The sequence below is a fragment of the Choloepus didactylus genome, chromosome 5 (assembly GCF_015220235.1).
Source record: "Choloepus didactylus isolate mChoDid1 chromosome 5, mChoDid1.pri, whole genome shotgun sequence".
NCBI classification, from domain to species: domain Eukaryota; kingdom Metazoa; phylum Chordata; class Mammalia; order Pilosa; family Megalonychidae; genus Choloepus; species Choloepus didactylus.
In genome coordinates, this window is record NC_051311.1 from 89207872 (window position 1) to 89231112 (window position 23241).

Genomic DNA, 23241 nt, shown 5'->3' on the forward strand with positions numbered 1-23241 from the left:
ACAGACAAGAAAGCAATCAGGCGTTTCAGAGAAATGCAGTTTAATCAACAGTTTTCAGAATCCAGAATTCACCTGAAAGGCTCCTCCACAGTGAGGACAATTTGAAAAGAAAAAGAAGGGAAGCAATAAACAGTAATCCGCTGTGAATCGCTGATCAAAACACTGCCCTAGGCCTCTCCGAGGAAGCTTTCCCCTCTGCAGAGCTGCATTTGGCTGAAGGGGTTCTCGAGAGCCTCGTGAGCCGTGTCTTATCTGTTACTTACCTGGGCTTACTTCTGACACATCAAATACGTAGGACGGCCTATCAAAGATGAGAGGAAACTCATTTTCTGGGCTTGTTAGGATAAAAATGTAGATGTTATCTAAAAAAGAAATAGAAAAAGTTACAATGCAATATTCGACTCTCTCCTTCATTTGCCTTTTCAACATTTTTAAAGCATCTTCTGTATACAGGCTCTGTGCAAAATACTGGGCCAACAAGATGAATGAGACACGGCAGACCCTGCCCTCAAGGTGTCTAGGGTAGCCGCATTTTATAATCGCATGTACAGGGTGCTACGGAAGCCGAAGGAGGACTGGCTTCCAGGAGAAAGTGACAAGCTGATCCTTAGAAGGACATTTAAAATTAGACGATGAAGGGGGCTGGGGGACAATGTCCGAGGCATATACAAAGATCTCAAGGTATAAAACAGCATGATTCTCTGAGAACTGCAAGCTGTTTGGCCTACTTGGGAAAAAAAAAGGAGGCTGAAGGGGAGTGATGGGAGCTGAAGCTAGGGGACTCAGCAGGGGCCAAGCCAAAGAGCTTGAGCTTGAACTCGAAAGTTAGGGTGAGACACTCAAGGGCTTTAAACAAGGAAGTAATAGGACAGCATTTGCATTCCCTAAAATTCACTGGCAGAAATGGGGAGGATGCATTGGAGAGAGATGAGACCAAAGGCAGAAAGACCCTCAAGATACTCTTAAGTGCTGTAGTTGAGCCAAGAAAGAGGAGCGCCCCATCTTAAGAGCCGTAGCAGAGGGAGGGGGCAGGGATCCTAGGAGGTGACACAGGAGAAAGGACTAGGTGCAGGATGGGGAGGAGGCTGGGATGATTCCCAAGTGTTGGAGTCCTTTGAAGTTTCCTTTTGAACACAGTTACCTAGCACAACACTGCATACTGCCTGGCAGAGTTGGGTTGTTGCTACTCAGGAGGATGCCTCATGAAATAAATCAAAATGATACTTGCTTTTATAGTAAGGAGGGGTGACATCCTGCACCTGGATTATCACGGAATATTTATTGCCACTTGCTAGATTACTTGAATTTTCATAATCCAGATCACCTATCAACTAGATTAAAAGAGAGATATTAGATTAAACAGAATGAACGGTCCTATTTATAATCCTGACAAAGACATTTTCATATACTGCTTGCGGATGTGTGAACTGGCAAAAGCTTTCCAGACAGCATGTTGGCAATATATATGAGAGGTTTTAAAAAGTTCTGTCCATACCTTTGCTCACATCTAGAGACCTATTCTAAAGAGTTTATCAGGAGAAAGAATCTATGTACAAAGATGTCCATCAAGCACTATCACCCAAAAGCATAGGCTCACGACCTCAGGTTAGTTGCAGAAAAGTAGGTTGTAGAAGCCCGTAGGCAGGGATAATTTCATTATTTAAAATAAATATGCACTTATTTATGGGCTATGCATAAAATATATGCACAGAAAAAAGACAAGAAGGAAATATATCCAAACATCAACAATGTTTATCACTGAAAGGATAACGCTTTTCTGTGCTTTCCGTATTTTCTTCAGTGAACATGTATTAATTTCCCAAATAGAAAAAAATAGAAGCATTTTCTAAATGATACATGAATGAATGAAAACCGACAAGCCTTTCTTGGGGATTGAAGGAAGGGTTGGGATGCGATGTGGAGAAGGAGGTAGGGTGAGGTGATGGGTCATGGCCTGCTCACTCCTCTTGACATTGTTTGGGTGCAAACCACTCTGGAACCCTCAACCACCTATCCCTGCCCTTTCATTTCCATCTTCTCTTTCCCCACACCCCTCCCATAGGGGCCCTTGTGTAAGTAAAGGTCGCCCACAGCTCACTGAGGCCCATCTTTTTTGCCCTTCCCCTTCCAATTCTGTCTTTGCCTCTTGGAAGTTGCTGTGGAGGAATGGAGGCTACCTGTGCAACCTGATTTTCCCATCCCCATTTGGGCCTTCAGCGATCCTACTGTGCCATATTTACCAAGATGCACTCATGCCCTCAGCCCCGCTTTCTCCCACACCTCCTGTCCCTATGGGCCAGGAATGAGCATTCAAATAAACAAAAGCGCTTGAACCCAGAGGGTACTAATGTCACTCCCGAGGCACACTAAACAGGCAAACAAACTGTGAACTATGCAAGAAAGAACCCAGTCCTTAGCACCTCGGGTCCAGCAACGTGTAACAAACGATTCCCAGAACCCCATAAAATAAAGAGCAAATGGGAAAAAGAGAGCCACTATTAAGTTTGTTAGTTACGGTCACTCCGAGGGGGAGTTACCTTGGAAATTTCCCTCTATGGGGCAGCAAATGCACTGTGCATGTCAGGCCACCTTCCCCAATGCCCTTTAAATGAGGCAATAACCGTTAACTGACCACAATTTTCCCAGAGCCAGCTGGATCCTGTAAAAACCTGCTGCTGCTCCCTACTCCAGATGGCGTGGTGAAGTTGAATTTGTTGTTTGGTGCTTCGCTGTCATCATCAAAGCAGAACTTGTTCAGGTCTAGAAGCAACGTCCCCTTGGCTGCTCTTTCAGTCACCAGTATGCTGGCAAAAAGACACAATTCAATATTTTCCCCAACAAATGTTGATTGAGTGTTCCTTCTGCCTTAGGCCGGGCAACTCTATTTAATTTCAATTCAAAGCAAATCCTTGGTTATTCACTCACCCTCTAACTAGTCCCCTCCGCTTCTGTCCTTGCCTCCTTTCAAACTCTCCTTAACCCAGCAGCCAGAGGGATCCTGTTAAAACGTCACAGCAACTCACTCTTCTGCTCCTAAGTGCCAAATGGCATCTCATTTCATTCACGGTTCTAACCTTGACTTGCAGGGCCCTTCCCGATGTGCTCCTCCCACCCCCACTAGCTCCCTGCCCTCACCTCCTGCTAACTCTTCTTGCTCACTCTACTCCCCCACTGTGACCTCCTGGAGTTCCGTGAACACCCCCCCAGCCTCTGGCCTCAAGGTCTTTGCACTTGCTGTGCAATGCTCTTCCCACAACCAAAGCTGACTCTTCCACTTTCTGTAGGCCTTTCCTGGCTACCCTAAGATGTCAACCAACCCTGCCCACTGCTTCCTCTCCCAATCTTACTTTTTCTTTTTTTTTAACTTAGCAATCACTCATCATTGTCCAATGTACTATATATATTACTTATTTATCCTGTTATTGTCCGTCCTGCCCCCTGCCTCATAACGTAAGCTCCATGAGGGCAGGGGTTTCTGTCTGCTTTGTTCATGGCACACAGTGGGCACTCAATAAATATTTGTTGCATGGATGGATGATAATTTATGAGAACAGCACAGTACTGAAGACTAGAAGAGAAATACAAATTCTGGCCTCTGCCTGTAGGAGTTTATAATCTGGTGAGGGAAAATCCTTGCTCCCCTGCACCCCTCGCTCCTGTGCTCTGAAGACTGGGAATACCTCAATTTATGTTCTTACAGTTTTAATGTCACAGAAGGGCTCCTGACACCTTGGTACCAATTGTTCAATAAAGGTTTGTTAAGAGTTGCATTCAGGGACCCAACCTCAACTGATTCCAGGGTCTAGGCAAGTAATACAAATGGGAAAAACTGCTCCCAAACGCGGCTCCTGGCAGAAGCCAGCTTGGTGTGGGAGGCTCGTAGGAAAAAGATTAACCCCTTAGGTTTCCATTCATTTGAGGACCTTAAGTGTGTCTCCAGGTTCCAGTTCATTCATTTTTGCTACATATTAAACCAGCCCCAAATCTAGTGGCTTAGAACAACAAGCATTTATGATTTCTCACAGTACTGTGGGTTTTCTGGCAGTTCTTCTGGTTCTGGTCCAGCATGGCAGGTCTCTGTGGCCAGCAGGCACCTGGGCCAGGCTGGATGGTGTAGGACGGCCACACTCACATGTCTGGTTGGTGCTTGGTCTGTCTCTGCTTCATGTTGACTCTCATCTCGTAGTAGGTTATGTGGGCTCCTCACACGGAAATCTCAGGTTTCCAAAAGCAGCAAAAGAGGGCAAGTGCAATGCCCACTTTTTCAAGCCTCTTCTGTGTCACATTTGTGAATGTTCCATTGGCCGAAGCAATTCACATGGCCAAGCCCTGATTCAGAACAGAAAGAGAGCCCCACCTCTTGATGGAAGCAATACCAAAATCACATGCAGACAGGCAGGGAGGAATCTGTGGCTTTTTGTCACCTACCTCAGCTGTATTTTGCCTTGGGCAAAACTCCTTATAAAAATACATTGTGCCTCCCACGAGAAGGTGAGTCACAGACTTTAAACTACAGGAGTACAATTATGTAATTGACACAGGCCCAAGCTGCCCTGATCTGAAATTCCCGGCTAGTTTTGCAATGCGCCAACACCTGGGTGTGGCAGAGATACTGGAAAACACCGACTTGGGAAACTCCTATCATGGAAGAATTTGCCCTCCAGGCAAAAGGAATACAAAAAAAGAACCATAGAGGCAAAACAAAAACAAACAGAACCAGAGAAGGAAGAGGAAAAGAAGCTTCTTCCTGGAGATGAAACATACAAAAAGTGCAATCTTAAAAATCAAAGACCTAACTGGACACCTGGAAGAAACAGAAAAAGAACAGCAAACTAATCCCAAAGCAAGCAGAAGGAAAGAAATAACAAAGAATAGAGAAGAAACAAATGAAATTGAAAAATTTTTAAATGAGAATTATCCAAGCAAAAGTTGGTTCTTTGAGAAGATCAATAAAATTGGCAAACCCTTAGCTAGATTGACATAGAAAAAAGAGAGAACATGCGTATAAATAAAATTAAAAATGAGAGGAGGGACATTTCTACTGACCCCACAGAAATAAAAATGATCACAAGAGGAAACTATGAACAACTATATGCCAAAAAATTAGGCAACATAGGTAAAATGGGCAAATTCCTAGAAATACACGCATGGCCTACACTAAGTCTAAGTCTAGAAGAAATAGAAGATCTCAGCAGACCAACTGCAAGTAAAAAGTTTGAATCAATCATCAGAAATCTCACAACAAAGAAAAGCCCAGAACCAGATGGCTTCAGAGGGGGATTCTATCATTCATTCCAAGAAGAATTAATAACAAACCTGCTCAAACTAGCTAGGGAACACCACCTACCTTATTCTTTGAGGCCAACATCACCCTATTACCAAAGCCAGATAAAGACACAAGAAAAGAAAATTGCAGATCAACTTCTCTTATATAGGTGCAAAAATCCTCAACGAAACACTTGCAAATCAAATCCAACAGCACATTAAAAAAATTATACACCATGATCAAATGGGTTTTATCCCTGGTATACAAGGATGGTTCAACACAAGAAAAGCAATTAATGTAATACACCATGTTAACAAAACAATGCGGGGAACCACATAATCATATTGATTGACACAGAAAAGGCATTTGACAAAATCCAGCATCCTTTCTTGATAAAACTCTTTAAAAAATAGGAATAGAAGGAACCTTCCTCAACATGATCAAGGACATATATCAAAAACCCACAGCTAACATCATACTCAATGGTGAAAGACTGAAAGCTTTCCCTCTAAGATGTGGAGCAAGACAAGGATGCCCACTGTCACCATTGTTATTAAACATAGTGCTAGAAGTTCTGGCCAGAGCAATCAGGCAAGAAAAATAAATAAAAGGCATCCAAATTGGAAAAGAAGAAGTAAAATTTTTACTATTTGCAGATGACACGATCCTATATACAGAAAATCCTGAAAAATATACAACAAAGCACCTAGTGCTAATAAACACATTCAGCAGTGACAGGATACAAAAATAACATGCAAAAATCAGTAGTATTTCTATACACTAGTAATGAGCAATCTGAGGAAGAAATCATGATAAAAATTCCATTTACAATAGCAACCAAAAGAATCAAATTTCTAGAAATAAACTTAACCAAGGATGTTGTGCCAGTTTGGATTTATAATGTCCCCCAAATGCCATGTTCTTTAATGCAATCTTGTGGGGGCACAAGTAGTAGTATTGATTAGGTTGGAATCTTTGGATTAGATTGTTTCCATGAAGATGTGACCCACCCAATTGTGGGTAACACCTTTGATTAGATTATTTCCATGGAGATGTGCCCCCCCCCAATCAGTGTGGGTCTTAATTAAATCACTGGAGGCCTATAAGAGCTCAGACAGAAGGAGCTCACTGCCTCAGCCAAGAGAGACATTTTGAAGGTGGCCATTGAAAGTAGACTTTTGCTACTCCAGAGTTTGCCTTGGAGAAACTAAGAGAATATCCCCAGATGCCTAAATGTCCTGGGTGAAAGCCATTTTGAAACATAACCTGGGAGCAAAGGAAGAAGACACCAGCCACATGCCTTCCCAGCTAACACAGATTTTGCAGATGCCATCAGCCTTCCTTCGGTGAAGGTGCCTTACTGTTGATGCCTTTGTTTGAACACTTTTATGGCCTTAGGACAATAACTTTGTAACCAAATAAGCCCCCCTTTATAAAAGCCAATCCATTTCTGCTATTTTGCATAATGGCAGCAATAGCAAACCAGAACAGACATAAAGGACAGAAAACTACAAAACATTGCTAAAGAAATCAAAGACTTAAATAAATGAAAGGACATTCTGTGTTCATGGATTAGAAGAGTAAGTATCATTAGGATGTCAATTCTACCCAAATTGATTTACAGATTCAATGCAATCTCAATCAACATTCCAACAACCTACTTTGCAGAAATGGAAAAGCCAATTATCAAGTTTATTTAGAAGGGTAAGGGGCTGAATAGCCACAAGTGTCTTGGAAAAGAAGAATGAAGTTGGAGGACTCACAATGCCTGACTTTAAAGCATACTACAAAGCTACAGTGATCAAAACAGCATAGTGCTATCATAAAGATAGATATATTGATCAATGAAATCAAATAGAGTTCAGAAATAGACCCTCACATCTATGTTCAATTAATTTTCGACAAGGCTGCCAAATCCACTCAACTGGGACAGAACAGTCTCTTCAATAAGTGGTGCTGGGAGAACTGAATATCTATATCCAAAAGAATGATAGAGGACCCCTATCTCACACCTTATACAAAAATTAACTCAAAATGGAGCAAAGATCTAAATATAGGAGCCAGGACCATAAAACTCCTAGGAGAAAACGTGGGGAAGCATCTTCAAGATCCTGTGGTAGGCAGTAGTTTCTTAGACTTTATATCCAAAGCAGAAGTAACAAAAGAAAAAATTGATAAATGGGACCTCCTCAAAATTAAATACTTTTGTTCTTCAAAGACTTTATTAAGAAAGTAAAAAGGCAGCCTACTCAATAGGAGAAAATATTTGGAAACCATGTATCCAGTGAGGGTTTGATAACCAGAATATGTAAAGAAATCCTACAACTGAACAATAAAAAGACAACTCAATTAAAAAATGGACAAAAGACTTGAATAGACACTTTTCCAAAGAAGAAATACAAATGGCTAAAAAGCACATGAAAAGATATTCAATATCACATTAGGAAATGTAAATCAAAACTACAATGAGATATCATTTGGATCCTACTAGAAAGGCCACTATTAAAAACCAGAAAACTACAAGTACTGGAGAGGACGTGGAAAATAGGAACAGTTATTCACTGTTGGTGGGAAGGTAGAATGGTACAACCGCTGAGGAAGGTAGTTTGGTAGTTCCTCAGGAAACTTAGTACAGTATTACCTTATGATCTGTCAATTCCACTGCTAGGTATATACCTGGAAGAACTGAAATATAGAACAGATATTTGTGCACCAATGTTCAGTGTGGCATTATTTACAGTTGCCAGATAATGAAAGCAACCCAAGTGTCCATCAACCAATGAATGGATAAACAAAATGTGTTATATACATACAATGAAATATTATTTAGCCATAAAAAGAAATGAAGTCCTGATGCATACAACAACATGGATGAATCTTGCGGCCATTATGTTGAATGAAATAAGCCAGACACAAAAGGACAAATATTGCATGATCCCACTGTTATGAACTAATTATAACAAATAAACCCTTACTGTTAGAATCTAGACTATAGGCTACCAGGAGATAGACTGGGGTTAGAGAATGCAGAGTTGATGTTTAACTTGTACAGAATTTCTATTTAGGCTGATGGTAAAGGTTTGGAAATGGATGGTGGTGATGGAAGCACATTATTGTGAGTGTAATCAACAGCACTGAAATATATAGGTTAAAAAGGGAAACTTCAGTCTATAGATATATTATTAGAATAAAAATTAAAAGATAAAACATAGGATGTACAACTCAGGGAACCCTAGCATAGATGATGAACTATAGTTAATAGTACAAGCACAAGAAGGTTCTTTCAAAATTATAACAAATGTACGATACTAATACAAGGTGGTAATAATAGGGTGGTATATGGGAAAAAGTACATCTAATGTAAATAATGGATGATAGATAGAACTATTTTAATAACCTTTCATCAATTTTAACAAAGTTAACTACTGTTAAAAAGTACAATTAAAAAAAAGCGCTATCATCAATTGCAACAAATATTCGATACCAATGCAAATTGTTGGTGGTGGGGTGGTGTATGGGATTCCTGTATTTTATGCATGATTGTTTTGTAAACTCACAACTTTGCTAATTAAAAAAAAAAATGAAGAAAAGCCCTAGAAGCTCAGCTCCACTGCCCCCTCCCCCCCCAAATAGTCTGGCAGCAAAGATGGTTTGGGGCTGCTGAGGATAACTGGGTTTGCCTCCTGGGAAGAAGATTTCCTGGCAGGTATGACAGAGTCTACATAATGCCTTATTAGAAAGATCACCCCTGTGTTTCAGCAAGATTGGAGCCCAAACGTTCTCATTCCTGCCTTGATTGAATAATGTTGTGATTCTATTAAGTGTTTAGAGTAGATACAATTTATTAAACATCAGCTATGTGCTATATCATACCAAGTGCTTTAAAATACTCTCTCTAATTCCCTCATCTCCAATAGATTTGTGTTCTTACCCCATTTTATAGGTGAAGAGAGAGTGGTTCAAAATGGTTTGAAGACATATCCTAGAAAGTGGATGCACTCAGGCGTGATTCTTCATCGTCCATGTTAGAGTCACTGTAAACTTTAAGTTCTGTCATAGAATATCCAGACCCACTGAGGAGTCAGGGGATCTGAGCCTTGAGTATTATCCAAGGAATACAGAGTCCGGAAGCCAGACATTTTGGGTACTCCAAAAGAGGGCTCCACACTCTGACCTCCAGGGCTGGAGTGGCATATTTTTTCATTCTTCCCTGACACTTGGTACTTTTCCAAACATACTACTTGGAAAACCACATCCCGTCATTCATCAAACCCTGCCTCATAGGCTGGCCACCCTAGCTCCTTGCCTTTTGACCACTGGTTCCCTCCCCAAGCAAAGATGACTGTTCCTAGCCCCCTTCTGAGCAGATCAACTTCTCTGCTGTTCTGCTCACTCACAACAGCTTGCCAAACTCTTTCAGCCAAGTAAATGACAATTTACAGCCAGAGTGAGGGCTATCACTGAGGCTTCTGTGACTCCGTAGGGGCCCTGGGCTCATTCATCACCAGCTTGGGAAAGCCATGGGGCCTCAACCAGAGCACAGACCAGTGGGGAATAGCAAGGGGCACCTGCCTTCCTCCAGGCCCTGCCCACCGCCTGGCACACAGCTGGTCACACTGGTGCTGGTGCACACATCACCCACCCTTCTGCCAGCTCATACCAACTCAGCAGGAGGGACTGCACCCAAGACCCCTGAAGAAGGAAAAAATACTTAGGGACAAGTGTTGTCAGAGACTGTGGCAGCACCAGTTCTGTTGTTTTGTTTAAACCTGCTTGTGTGCTTCTGCTTTGGGCAGATGGATAACCTGGGGCCTGGCATGAGTCGGAATGGAGAAGGTAGCAAGGATGGAGGATGCTGGGCTGGGGTTTCTCAGCACCTGTAGTAGGCAGATGAGCCGAGTGATACACAGACTGGGTTTTTAAAGTAAAAACTTCCACTTCTGGGACTGGAGGAAGGAGCCCTTTTACTGACAGATACCTTGACTTTCATAGGATAGCTGGGAGCTACTCACTAAGAAAGGCCAGCAGAGGAACTTGAACATTGTTTAAGATTATCTTCAATTCATTAATCAGTTATTGATTTAGCAGTGCCTTGAGGGCTAAACTGAAGAGGAGATTATCAAGAACAGAACACTGTATGGGCTTGCCTGGACAGTCAAAAACATTGGAAATGTGATTTCTCCAGCTAACATGGAGCACAGTCGGCAAACTCATCACACACATCATGCGTGTCCTCCTGACTGCAGAAGGCCAGAATATGCACTTAATAGCTGTGCACTGAAGGGAGAGCACTAACAAGGAAGGTTTGAGAAAGCACCATCCTCTCCAGTCATAGATACCCAGAGTTCTTACTCCTCAACCTCATTGCCAACCATAATAACCCTCCCCCACCTCTGAGACAGGAGAACAGAGAAGGGCAGGACCTGGGAGAGGAATTTCCCAGGATGCACTGGAGGCACACAAGGGGGCTAGCAGACCTAGATATTCAAAGAAAGTAAATGAGTGGGCTCTCACATCATCTCTCCTCCATCCCTAGGGCCCAGACTCCTCTTAGCAGAGGATGGGGTCAATTTTTGCATGTTATGGTGTGGAAGTCACAAGCCTAACTACCTGTGACTGCCATCTCCACACGTCTAACAGACTCTGAGGTGCACGAATGCTGAGGGTTGGGATGGAAATCTATCACCTGGTCAAAGCTATTATTGACTTTATCCGGTCCCAGCAGGAAGCAGATGGTAAATTAAGATAAATTCTAGGAGGGTTCAATAAAGGGACTATCACAAAGGTGCACACAGGATGTGTGGCAATTTCAAGGGAAAGTGCAATACCCCAGGACTGGTAAGAGCCAGGCTTCCTTACCACCTTAGGCCTGAAGGAACCGATGGTGGGAGCAGTTCTGAAACCAGGATCCAGGGCCAGGAAGAACTGTGTGGAGAAGGCTACCACGGGGAACTGAGACCTTCAGAAGGTGGAGGCCACACAGGTGACAGGGCTCACATAGGGAGGGCACCAGGAGGACAAACGTCCAGACCGCACTCTTCTCTTGATGTCATCCATAAAGATTAGCCTTCTGGGACATGGAACAGGGCTGGGGAGGGTAGAGACTGGATCTGGCAGGGTGTGTGTGTGTGCGTGTGTGGGTGTGTGTGTGTCTGGGATGGGATGTGTCTGGGAGAGTTGAACTGTTTTGATATCAGACTCAAGGCCACACTGATTCTCTAACATGCTGGGCAGAACAGGTAGACACTCGTAAGCATAATACAGGAATGTATATTTCTATTGATCAGCCTAGACAATCTGTTCCTCTGTATGGCCATGCTATCAGGTATGGGTCTATGTCGAAATTAACCTGGAGCTTTAAAAGGTTAAACTGCAAAACCAGTCACAAATAAACTCAGGAGACTCTCTCTATGGGGGCACTATAACTGAGACATGCTGTGGTCCTCAGCCTCGCTCCGGACACTATAGGCGACAAGGCTCACTGCAGGGGACACTCCCCCACCCCTCATGGAGGAGCCCCTCCAGACTCGCAAGAAACTGGAGACGGGCTGTTAAGAAACTTCGGAGATGAACTAAACTGGGGAATTACTAATCTTGTGGCTTTTGACAAAATAGCTAATAGAAAGATAATACTGTTTACAAAAAGGCATATTAACTCAGAACCACAAGGGACTTTATTATTAATAACTGTGAGATTGTGAGACAAAGAGTGGGTCAAAATATACAAAAGAGCTCACATCCCACTTGAATCTTCTTTTTACCTTTCCTTTGCCTTTTGTTTATAAGCACTCAAATTGTGTGAGGTGAATTAGATGCTCTGTTTAGTTTTAGGTAAATACTTGGTTTGATTTATTCATATACTGGTGGTGTGTTTCTCTGGGAGTTCCTAGTTCCCAATCGTAACTCTCAAGCCTCTATTATAACTGCTAACTAATAGCACTGTCTTGCCACTGGTGGCAATAAATAGAGAAAAGGTACAGTCCAGAGAGGGTCTAACAAGTCCCTGTGATACTTTTCACCAACAGAGATGAGCATGTTATAGAAGGGAGCGAAATAAAAAATAATTTTTAAGAGAGTAAGAAAGTAGAGAAAGGAGACAAAGGAGAGGAAGGAAAGTGAAAGAGAGGGAAGTAAAAAGAGGAAAAACTTACATCCCAAACAGGACAGTTCAAAGCTCCTTATTGTAGTGAGTCATTTCCCCAAATTCCCACATTCTTCAATTCCTCCTGAGAACGTACCAGAAAAGCCAAAGGGCTGAAGGCCACCAGAGAGTTCAAATGCCCAGCACAAGTCTCAAAATTTGAATACCTGTGGGTGAACTTGGTGCAAGTAGCAGGGTTGTCATTGATGTCTCCCACAATGAAGGTAATCTGCATCCGATTCTCCTGACCCCCTTTGGGTCTGTCCTTCACCAGAACTTCCAGAGAAATGGTGGGATTTTGCCTTAATTCACCTGCATCTCGGTCTAGCCTGTGGGCCACTTGGATTGTACCAGTCACTAAGAAGGCAAAGGTGAGAGCATGACACTTTGACGAGATATGATGAGTAGGGGAATATGGGGACTTGGAGAAATTTGGAAAAGAACATTCCCATATGAGGACTGGCTTGCACAGAGAATAAATAGCCTCTCTAGAAACACATCTTTTAAAACACCTCTGTATGTTCCTATGTCAATCATTTATTCTGTAAGTTCCTGTGTCAGTCATTTATTCTGTAAATTCCCATGTCAGTCATTTATTGGGTTATCTGGCCTGCTATTCCTAGAATTCTTCACCCCAAACCTAAGTGTTGGGTCTCTGGCAGAAGCCTTGCCCATGGTTGGACTGCTAGACACTTGACTCTAGCTTGGAACTGAGAGCTACACGTTGAGGAATCAGTCAGGTTAATAGCAGGGCAATAGGTCCCTGGGCCAGCACTGGTTCCCACCCTTCCTGGACGCTGACTGTGAGATACCCAGTATCCTGTTGACAGAGTTCCCCTACCTTTTTTTCCCTTTTGCTTAGGTTGGATGCTTTAATTTCTGTTACTTGCAACCAAAGAGTCCAAAAATACTGTGCTTCTTAAAAGGTCAATTTTCTAATACTAGAGTGAACAGAATTCTAGACCATGGTTGTCGTCCTGGGTGAGGATCATGACAAGGCACTAGGAAGTTTTCAGGGTAGATCCCAGCCTTTGCCCTGCCTCCCCTGGGAAGAACTATCCTGTGTTCTAAAGCCAATGGAGCAAATACGTTATTTGGGGGATTGGCCAATGCTGGCCTCCACAAAATCAACAAAGGAAAGCCTTCTAAGAAAGGAGACCCCCTGCTATGCAGGAGCATTGTATAAAGTGATCTTTTTTGGTGATGTGACCAGGGCTTGGGGAAGTGGCTTAGTCTAGTAGTGGTTAAGAGAGAAAACTATGGAGTCAGGCAGCTTAGCTTTGTATCTCAGCTTTCCAACCTATAAGTTGTGACATTGTGGACAAACTATTTAACACATGAGTCTCTAAGCCTCAGTTTCCTCATCTGTAAAATGTGGATTATGATTTGGGTTGTCATGCTGTGTACTTGAGATGCAATGCATGTAAATCACTCAGCACAATGCCTGGCATGTATTAAGTCCCCAATTAAAGACAGGAGGGAGAAACTCTTTTCTCTGCACTGAGATATTTAGATAGGAAAATAACTCCCAGCCATCCTGCAGATTGATCTAGATCTACACTGACCAATATGGTAGCTACTGACCACATGTGACTATTTAGCACTTGAAATGTAGCCAGTCTGAATCGAGATGTGCTGTAAGTGTATAATGCACACCAAACTTCAAGGGGTTTCTACGAAAAAAATGTGAACGTATCTCATTAATAATCTTTAGTTACTCATTATCTGTTGAAATCACAATATTTCAGATATGATGCATTAAATAAAATACACCATTAAAATTAATTTCATCTGTTTCTTTTAACTTTTTCTTAATGTGATTACTAGAGAATTAAAATACATTTGTGTCTTCCATTATATTTCTGTTGGCACTGATGGAGATCATTTCTTCAAAGGACCTCAGGATGGCCAACTCAGCCTCACCAACCCATGTCTGTCAAGGGTAAAAGGTGCTTTCGCTGCAAACACTGAGCCCCCTCCAGTTTCCCCAATCTCCAAGTCAGTTGCTTTAAATGCATGTATTACCCTGGTTACTGATAATGACCTTAGACTAAAAACCATGGCCCAGACTACAAGACAGACAAAATATCTGTAATGCAATCCACGTGGCTGAATTAAAGGATGCACACGCGTATGTGTGTGACTTACACTGATTTATCATAAAATAGTTGTTAACCGTAGTAATGCTGTAGAGGAGTTGGCTGGTAAAACTTTCATCATCAGGATCCTCAGCTGAGATATTGGCCACGATGGTCCCTGGGCTCAGTTCCTCCCGAATCGGGAACACTCGCCTCGGGCTGGAACACAAACAGCAGACACAGCCAGTTTTCAGGAGCATGGCGGGAGATGGCTTCTGGGAGGTGGGTATTTTGGTTAGTGCTAAATATAGCACTGAGCTGTTCACGTTGCATCAACATGCTCTGAGGGAGAACTCAGCGGCTGCAAGGAGGGGCGACTGGCTTTTCTATTTCCAAAGATCACATCCCTGTGGATGCAAAGAATGAGCCATTGCTGCAGGCGCTGTTATCTCAAGGATTTACATTGGTCCTGATCTGCCCAGTGCCATTTCAGATGGGCCTTCTAAAATAGGGATGGTTGGCCTATTCAGCCTTCTTCTCTCCTTTTCCCAATTCTTGGGCAAAATGTCACTGATTTTCTTAAAAAAAAAAAACAGAAAAAAAAAACAAAACAAAAAAAACACACATCCAGGTATAACATACAGAACTACAGGTTCCCTGCCTTGTTCTGAACTCCCATCCCATCCTCTGGAAGCTGGATAAATTGTAAACCTGCTCAGTTCACTTTTTATATCTTCCTTGCCTTTTCTTTTCTTTTCTTTTCTTTTTTCTTTTCTTTTTTTTTTTGCTTGAGGAGACACAATTTACGCACAGAACTTGTACACCTTCCCGAGCTGCATTAATCGTGAAGTCAGCTCTCTGAGCAGAGAAATATGTCCTCAAGGCAGAAGACAAGTCAGAACGCCATCCTCTCAGGGTGACTGCTTCCAAGGAAAACCTCAAATCACCTGCCTTTTAGAAAGACAGGGAATAATGGTTGGAAGTGTTAACTATACAATTTGGGTAAATTGAGGACTTTTTGAAGGCACCAGGGGAGGCTCATTGTTTAAAATAACTCTGCAAGAAATCCTTTTGCTGAGGAAAAATGAGTTCAGCAGGGTAAGACATCACTCTAATTTGCCAGTATCTTAAGTCTGGATTTTCCACCTGGGATCCTCTTTAAGAGGGAGCATATCCTATCTCTGATCTAAATGACTGGGTACAATCTCGTGAGGGCAGAGCATTTCTGCAGTGCTATCGCTCCATTCCTGCAGGGTAGGTAGAGTCAGAGGAAGCGGGAAGGGGCCCCTGGCCCAGATTCAGAGGCACCCAGAGAAAGGCTAGAGCCAGGTCATCAGCCCCCACCCCTCCCCACCCCACTGGGGCCTGCCCCGGCCCCAGTGTGTGCAGTGATCTGTTATCGTACACCATTGTCAGGGGAGAGTAATCAGCTTGAGAGGACAGCCCAATTTACACACCTGACCCACCCCCTTCTCAGGGAGTCTGCTCCCACCTGCACTGGGCTGTGTGATGCTGCCTCTGATGGGTCCGGGTGAGGGCAGGAACCGAAGGCAGAGCCAGAGGCGTGAGATGCAGCCCTGGCTCCGGTGGCCAGGTTAGGCTTCCTGCCCTCACACCTGTCCTGTGAGGCCCCTCTTTCTCATAAATTACATTTTTGTTTCTTTAGTTACTTTGATGCCTGTGCTACCTTCAGTCTTGCCTTTGCTACTCAAAGTTTGGTCCCTAGACCAGCAGAAGGAGCATCACCTGGGAGCTTGTTAGAAATGCAGATCTCAGGCTCCTTCCCAGAACAACTGAACCTGGATCTGCATTTTAACAATATTCCCGGAGTATTCGAATGCACTTTAATGCTTGAGAAGGACTATTATGAGGAAAAGCCAGAGGTGGCATCCGCAGGCTTCCAGGCTCCCAGAGGACAGAGAGAAGACTTCCTCCCACCCTCCTTTCTTCCCTCTAAGGCAGCAGTTCTCAATTGGGGGAGATTATGCGCCACCCCCCCCCCAGGGGACATTTAACAATATCTGGAGACATTTTCTGATTGTCACAAGTGTGTGCATGGGAGATACTATTGACATACAGTAGCAGAGGCCAGGGATGCGGCTCAGCATCCCAGAACACACAGGACAGTCCCCACCACAGAGAAGTATTTGGCTCAAAATGTCAATAGTGCCGAGTTTGAGAAACCCACCTCTGAAGGCTCATCTAGCCATGGGGGACGCTGTAGGAAATCGGGTCCCCATGAAGGGCCTGGCCAGCCTCTTGGTGATGGCACACCTCCACAAGGTCAAATGTTCTCTCCTTGGCTGACCTGATAGTGAGCCCAGCAGAAGCTAGAATCTTTGGTTTATTTGGTCCTGGGATCCAAGACTAGGTATATATCAAATAACTTTTCAACATAAAAGTGTTACCCTCAGATCACAGTTAACCTCTATTCAAAGTGCAGCAAAGCCAGGGCAGTGCAGTCACATAATGGGGTAAAACTCTGACACTAGTGTGGCCACACACCCTTCTCCCCCATAACATCAGGTCACCAGAGGGGCAGACAAGGGACAAATGACCATATGCCAAGGAAAGGTTGTGAATTTCAGTGACTACAGGTGGCTTCGTCACTAGGAATGAGTATTCAGTAAGTGCATAATGTGTGCACGACACTGTACCAGGCACCAGGAGGAGGACTGCTAGTAAATACAAAAGAAATGGACAGGAGGAGAGAAAGACCTATCTGCCCCGCCCTAAAATGAAACATTCTGCAAAAATAGCAAGCACTGTGCACGTGCAGAGAGTAAATGTAAGTCAGGTACCTTTGTCATAAAGTGTACACATCAATAACAGCCGAATCCTTGAGTATACATCGCCAGTCAGGGCTCCATAAAGCCCACTGAAACACTCAGACCTTTGTCACCGCTCAGAGAGAAAATGGTTAGACAGTCACACAGGCCACGCTGTCTGTTGGGATGGAGCCTGACAGGTTCCAGAGGGTTCCAGGCAGACCTCCGGGTGCTCTACCAACCCACCAGGGTCACGCTCTCTTTCTGCTGAAGTCAGTTGCTTTATTTTATAAGACCAAGTTCAAACCAGATGCTTTACAAGCTGCCCCTTGAGAGGACTTACTGCTTTTTCCCTTGGCAATCCCATTAACCTGATTTCCCACCTTTCAGACTGGGAGTGTGGAGAGGGGCTCCAGCCCCACCGCCATCACCTTCCCTTGGGGTACTGATTAAGCAGTGGTGACAGTGGGCTAGTGGTCAAACCACTTCTGGGCTTGGATGTCACAACCGTTTATAAACTGCATGAACTGTCCTTCTGGAGGAAATGCACAGCACTCTCCTTCTGAGCCTAACCTGGCAACAAGCATTGATGGGAAGCATTGCGTAGGAGATTATTTGCTGCTGCTCCCTCCACATTGACATGTGGGCTGTGGACAGGTTAACATCCAGAAGTATCACAATTGTGGCATGTTTGCTAAGCGGCACCAGAGTTAGCCTGGGAGAGGGGTGGCCTTAAACTATCCAATCTCTACCTAGCTCTGTGGCCCAGTGGCTTTTTGTTCAATTTATTCACAGCCTCTAATGCAGTTAACCTTCAAGCAAGTAATTTTGCCATTTTCCTTGTGACTGACTCCTGAGCCCATCTCAGGGACTTGGGTGATGGAGTCTTGTAACCAATAGTCTAAGCTATTTGGAGGGTCATTTGCTAGCTCAGAATCCCATCTCACCCTCCCCAATCTTGCTAAGTAAAATCTAGTAGTCCCAATGTGGAGGCACCAATGCTAAGCCCTATGTCAGAAAAACCAAAAACTTAAACTAGTGTCTTCCCTATAAATGCAAGTTTTGCCCAGAAAATCAAATTTAAATGCAGCTGATCAGTTACGGCACCTAACTTCCTCATTCCTAAGCAATCACCTGCTCCCACTTTGTAAGCCCTCCCTCCCCATAAAACAGAAGCTTAATGTCAGCCGGTCAGAACATTTCCTCACTGGCTTCTGTATTCACCCTATTTGAGCTTCCCCTTTCCACCCCCTTGGGGGAGCTTCCTCTACTTTCTGAATGGGACCCTGCCCAATACTTGAATCGCTCAACAAAGCTGTGAGACCCTAAATTGCACAAAAAGTTTTTCTTTTATCAATCCCCACATAAACCAGGCTCAGTTCTCCCTTTGTGTCTAGGACAGTGCAGGGCACATCCCCCCAGGGTGCCCCCAACACTAGATACACTTTCCCTTCTTCACCTCTGCTAGACTTAGTTGCTGCCAGAGACAGCCAGATCCCTTTCCCAGGTCCTCATGGCAGGAAGAAACTTCAGAACCCCCGCAGGGGGCAGCCCCACAGGAGGGAGGTACCACCAGAACAGACCGCAACTCAGTCGCAGGAGGTTGAGGCTCCAAGAGTGGGCTGTCATGGCGTCTTGACTGGTGAGGTGTACTCTAGTATTCTGCTATTTTTAATGTCAAGCACTTTATTATGAACATAACAGACATATTTTCTCTCTCCATGTGCACAGGAGCAAGCCGCACACCTGAGGCATCTGTCTGGCTCCACCCATCTCCCCACTGTGATGCCAAGGCGTATGCGACTGTGGGGGCGGAGGTGGCAGGGAGGGCAAAGGTGGAAAACAGAAGCCCAGAGGCCTTCAGAGGACACTGAAGTCCTTGTGTCTCTTGTTGCTCCTCTAGGCCAGAGCTGAGGGCCTTGTGCCTCCGGTATTAAATGCGTCTGAGGAGCCTGCCTGTCTAAGGGAGTCCCGCAGGCCTCAGGCCTACCTGGTGAAGCGAGGGAGCTCATCGTTGAGGTTCACAATGTTCACCTGGAGCGTGGTGGAGGCCTTGAGGCCTCGGCTGTCCCTCACTTCCACGATGAGATAGTAACTGCCGGGGAAACATGCCAAGTGAGAGAATCAAGCTTTGCCATCACTACCTCAAAAGGGGGTGGGAGCAGTGAGAAAGCATTTGTCCTCTTTCTGGCCACCGCCCATCCATATGCTCTGACAGTAACCAGACCTGTTCTGAACACCCTTCTTTTCCCCGTCTCAAAAAACCCACTCCTCCGTTTTTCCTTCGGTAGTTATTATTAGCAGCCACCATCTTACCGAGAATCGATCTGCTCCTGCCAGCCATGTTATACACCCTAACGATATCCTGCCAAGTATGTCTCATGTCCACCTCAGGAAATTGAGGCTCTAACTTGCTCTAGGTTTCACAACTGGGCAGAACCAGGATTCAAAACTGGGTTGAATCCAAGGCCTATGTGTTTTCATCCATAAACCCTGGCCTGTCCTAGAAGCCCACCGGTCTCCACCCTGCCGCCTTAATGTTTGCAAGCCACTTAGCCCAAGCAGATGCCACTCCCAAACCAGACTGAGCACCCGAGGCAATCCTCCAGTAATTTGGGAGCTCTCACCCACACCTTGGTTTTTGTAATCTGAAGATACAGATTTTTGATAGGGAGAGAGGTCTCCCAGATGATGGTCTTATTCCCTCTTCCTTTTTGGGGCTCACCATTCTCTGAACCTAACAGGACAGCAGCAGACTGCTCAGATCCACCCAAGGGGCCCCCAGGTTGCACTATGTCTGCTCCTTCATGTTTTCCTTGACTCTCAAATAACCACCCAAGGACACTTCAAGCAAGGTCATTGGCAAAGGCTACCTGCTGTTTCCTGCTTCAAAGTCAAATTTTGTTGTGGAGTAGAGGGTACCATTAGCAGACATTCTGAAGCTCTTTGAGGAAGAAATCAGGTAATACTACAAAAAAAAAAAAAAAGGATGTAGCTAAGTCAGTGCACCTGTGCACTTTTCCCCAGGAGACATGTTTCTTCAGTTACCATTTTTATTCTTGGTCCATGAAACATTCTTGATGTGTCAGTATGAGGTCCAAATGGGCAGGTCTCAGACTTAATGGTTCTTGAAACAAGACCTTCCAGATCTGTCGGTCTGAGCCTCTGGCCCTGATTGACCACACCTTGAGAAGCTGGCCATTGGATCCTGCTTTAATTACAGAAAGCATATGAAAGGCCTCCAGTTTAGGCAGGCTCTGCTTCTGATCCAGTCTCCTTCTCCCTATCCATATTCTCACTTCTCCCAGTCAACTTCTGTCCTTTGATTCTATATCTTGTCTTTAGCAAGCAATGTTGAAACACCCACCACGTGTTAGGTACTAGGGCTGATACTAAGGTGTATCAGATCTGGTCGTTCCCCTTAAAGTCATTTATGGTACAATAAGGAACAAAAATGAATACAAGCATCATTCATCGAAATGATGGAAGGGTCAAACAAAAGGACAAGTGTGAGCTGAGAATGAAACTTAGCAGGGCTCAGAGTCCACGTCAGAACTGGTTTGGGAATATAGATGGCAGGTGGCCACTGGTCAAGCCCCTCCCACATCTTTGGGTAATTGAGTCTTTGTAATCCTTGATTCCTAATGCCTAGTCCAGCTTCCTTAATGACACCCTACCTGTCACCACTCGCTCCAACAGGAACACGCCCACAGGCTCGTTTCTACAGACCCTTGGGGCCAGCCCCTAGGAGGAACATCCCTGCATGTCCACCTGCTCAGCAAGATTACTTCCTTGCAGGGGAAGGAAGTGGACCAGAAGAGATGGGTTTGAGTTCAGGTCCTAGTCAGCGGATTTTGACAAATCCCTTCCTTGCCTATAACATAGTAGGGATGATGTCACCAACTTCTCCAACACATTGTTTTAAGGATCAAATTAGAATGCACACTGTAAAATGTGAAGGGCCACGATGTCATTTGAAGCTTACAGGAGTATATCCAATTGTTTCAAAGTGTTTTCAGGTTAGAAATTTTCATTTTGTCCTGCTAGGGTGAGCAATGATCGATCCTCAAGGCCTTAGATCTCTGGATCAGATAATAGCAGAGGTTTTGCAATCAGAGCCACAGCCCCTGAAGTCTAGAATCAAAGGAAATGCTGGCTAGCGTTTCCATCTCAGCGATTTGCTGTGTTGTGATCACAGCTAAGCTCCCAGTAGGAGAAGAGAGAGTGTGCAGAGAATAGATTAAAGGTCTCCTCTGGGGCCAATATAAGGCTTTAGAACCATTTTTTAAAGTGTTTACTTTCTGTTTATTATGTAATAACTTGTTTCTAATTGTAATGCACAAATTTTTTTAATAAAAAATTGAGAAAGAGGCAATATAATGAAGAAACTAAATATATCACTTGTAAAATCCCATCATTTTGATGAATAGCTTTCCATTAGTTTCTGCACACACACCCTCCAAAAAAATTGAGTTATTATAATCAAAATTATAATCTCTCATTCTTTTTGTTTGTATCTTCAGCATTTTCCCATAACCTTAAATCTTATTTTACAGCATGGTTAGGTACTGATGGCACAGTGTTCTACTGTGGGCATTTATTTCACTAAATCTTTGTTGTTGTTCATTTAGGTGGTTTCTACCCATTTTAAAGAGGACCTATGTGGGCAATGCCGAGGACAACCCATCTGCTAGCCCCCCAAATTGTATAAGCAACTCGACAGCGTTCAGAAGTGTGATGTTTAAATTACAAGTCACCAGCCAGTTCTCCAGCCTCCTGCCGGGGCAGCAATTGCCCCAGTCTGCAGCTGTGTGCCTTTCCAGAAGAGCCTCTGCACACAGGCATAGATCAGAGACCCCAGCAGGATGTGTTGCAGTGGCAGGGTTTTAGAGACCATAGGAGGCATTTACTATATGCCCTTCTGCATGTGTTTTGAAATGGGGTGGGAGATAGGTTCCCTTTTCTGGTTGGCCCTAAGCAGTGTAAAGATCTTGGGATTCAGAGATGGCAGACAGGCCCTGCCCTCCAAAAGCAATGGAAGGAACAGACAGGATGTGGGTGAGCTGCTCTGAGAGGGTAAATGCAGGATACAGCAGGACCAGAGAAGGGCAACTCTTAGACCCGTCTTGGAATATAAGGGTCACAAATGGGGGCAGAAGATTTAAAGATCTGGGGCCGAACTGCCTGAATTTGAATCCTGGTTCCACCACTTCCCAGCTGTGTGAGTTTGTGCAACAGAGAGTAAAAATAATAGTGTATGCCCCACACGTTTATCATCTAAAGTGCTTAGTATACAGTGCTTGGCACGTGGTAAGCCCTCAATAAGTGTTAGCTACTGTAACTCAGAGTTAAGAATTACCAAATGATTACGATTACTGAATCATTATATAGATTTTTCCCCTTCTAGTATATTGTAGAACAGCTGAAAGTTAATGCCTGAAATTACTGAAACTCTCTGAACTAGTCTCAACCCTTGTTTACACTTACTATTACAATCATAAGCATTCTACCTCCCCTTGTTTAACTCTCTAAAGAATTCTGAACTCCTTAGACTCAGGGAGACAGATTTTTTAGCCATTAGGCCATCTGATCTCCTGCTTCACCCTTAGCAATAAACTCTTTCTCTCTTTGAAACCCTGGTGTCATGAATTGGCTGTTTGGTGCATTGGGCAGTGAACCCCGCTTTTGTTGGGTATCAATTCTTCTGTCCCAGGAGAATGTAAAATCTATAAGGGAAAGGGCTTCATTTCACTCACTTCTCTATCCCAAATGCCTGACACATAACAGATGCTCAATAAGTATTTGTTAAATGTTAAATATTGGGAGTTTCTTCTTGTTCATTTCTCATCTAAGTGAAGAGGCAGTTGGATAGGGAAGGAGGGAGGGGGAAATGACCCCAAGACCCATAACGAAGTTCCTCACTCAGGCCAGTACCTGAAGAGAACCAATGAAAAGTGCACCTCAGCAGTCCCTCATTAGCATAACCAG

General features: G+C 44.0%; 1 protein-coding gene across 10 annotated transcripts in view; it reads right to left on the bottom strand.

The window, feature by feature from the left end:
* The window catches only part of CDHR3 (cadherin related family member 3), a 63425-nt gene that overhangs the window by 17310 nt on the left and 22874 nt on the right, over positions 1-23241 (bottom strand). For all 10 annotated transcript variants that reach the window (XR_005216995.1, XR_005216992.1, XR_005216994.1 and 7 more), the window contains exons 5-11: positions 20127-20221; positions 19244-19348; positions 14556-14704; positions 12575-12764; positions 2633-2804; positions 1229-1331; positions 264-362 (exon numbers count right to left, since the gene is read on the bottom strand). Coding sequence is in view for 6 of the 10 variants with exons in the window: in XM_037836412.1 (XP_037692340.1) it covers positions 264-362; positions 1229-1331; positions 2633-2804; positions 12575-12764; positions 14556-14704; positions 19244-19348; positions 20127-20221 (913 nt within the window). In the remaining 4 variants the exon portion in view is untranslated. The remainder of the gene's footprint in view (positions 1-263; positions 363-1228; positions 1332-2632; positions 2805-12574; positions 12765-14555; positions 14705-19243; positions 19349-20126; positions 20222-23241) is intronic.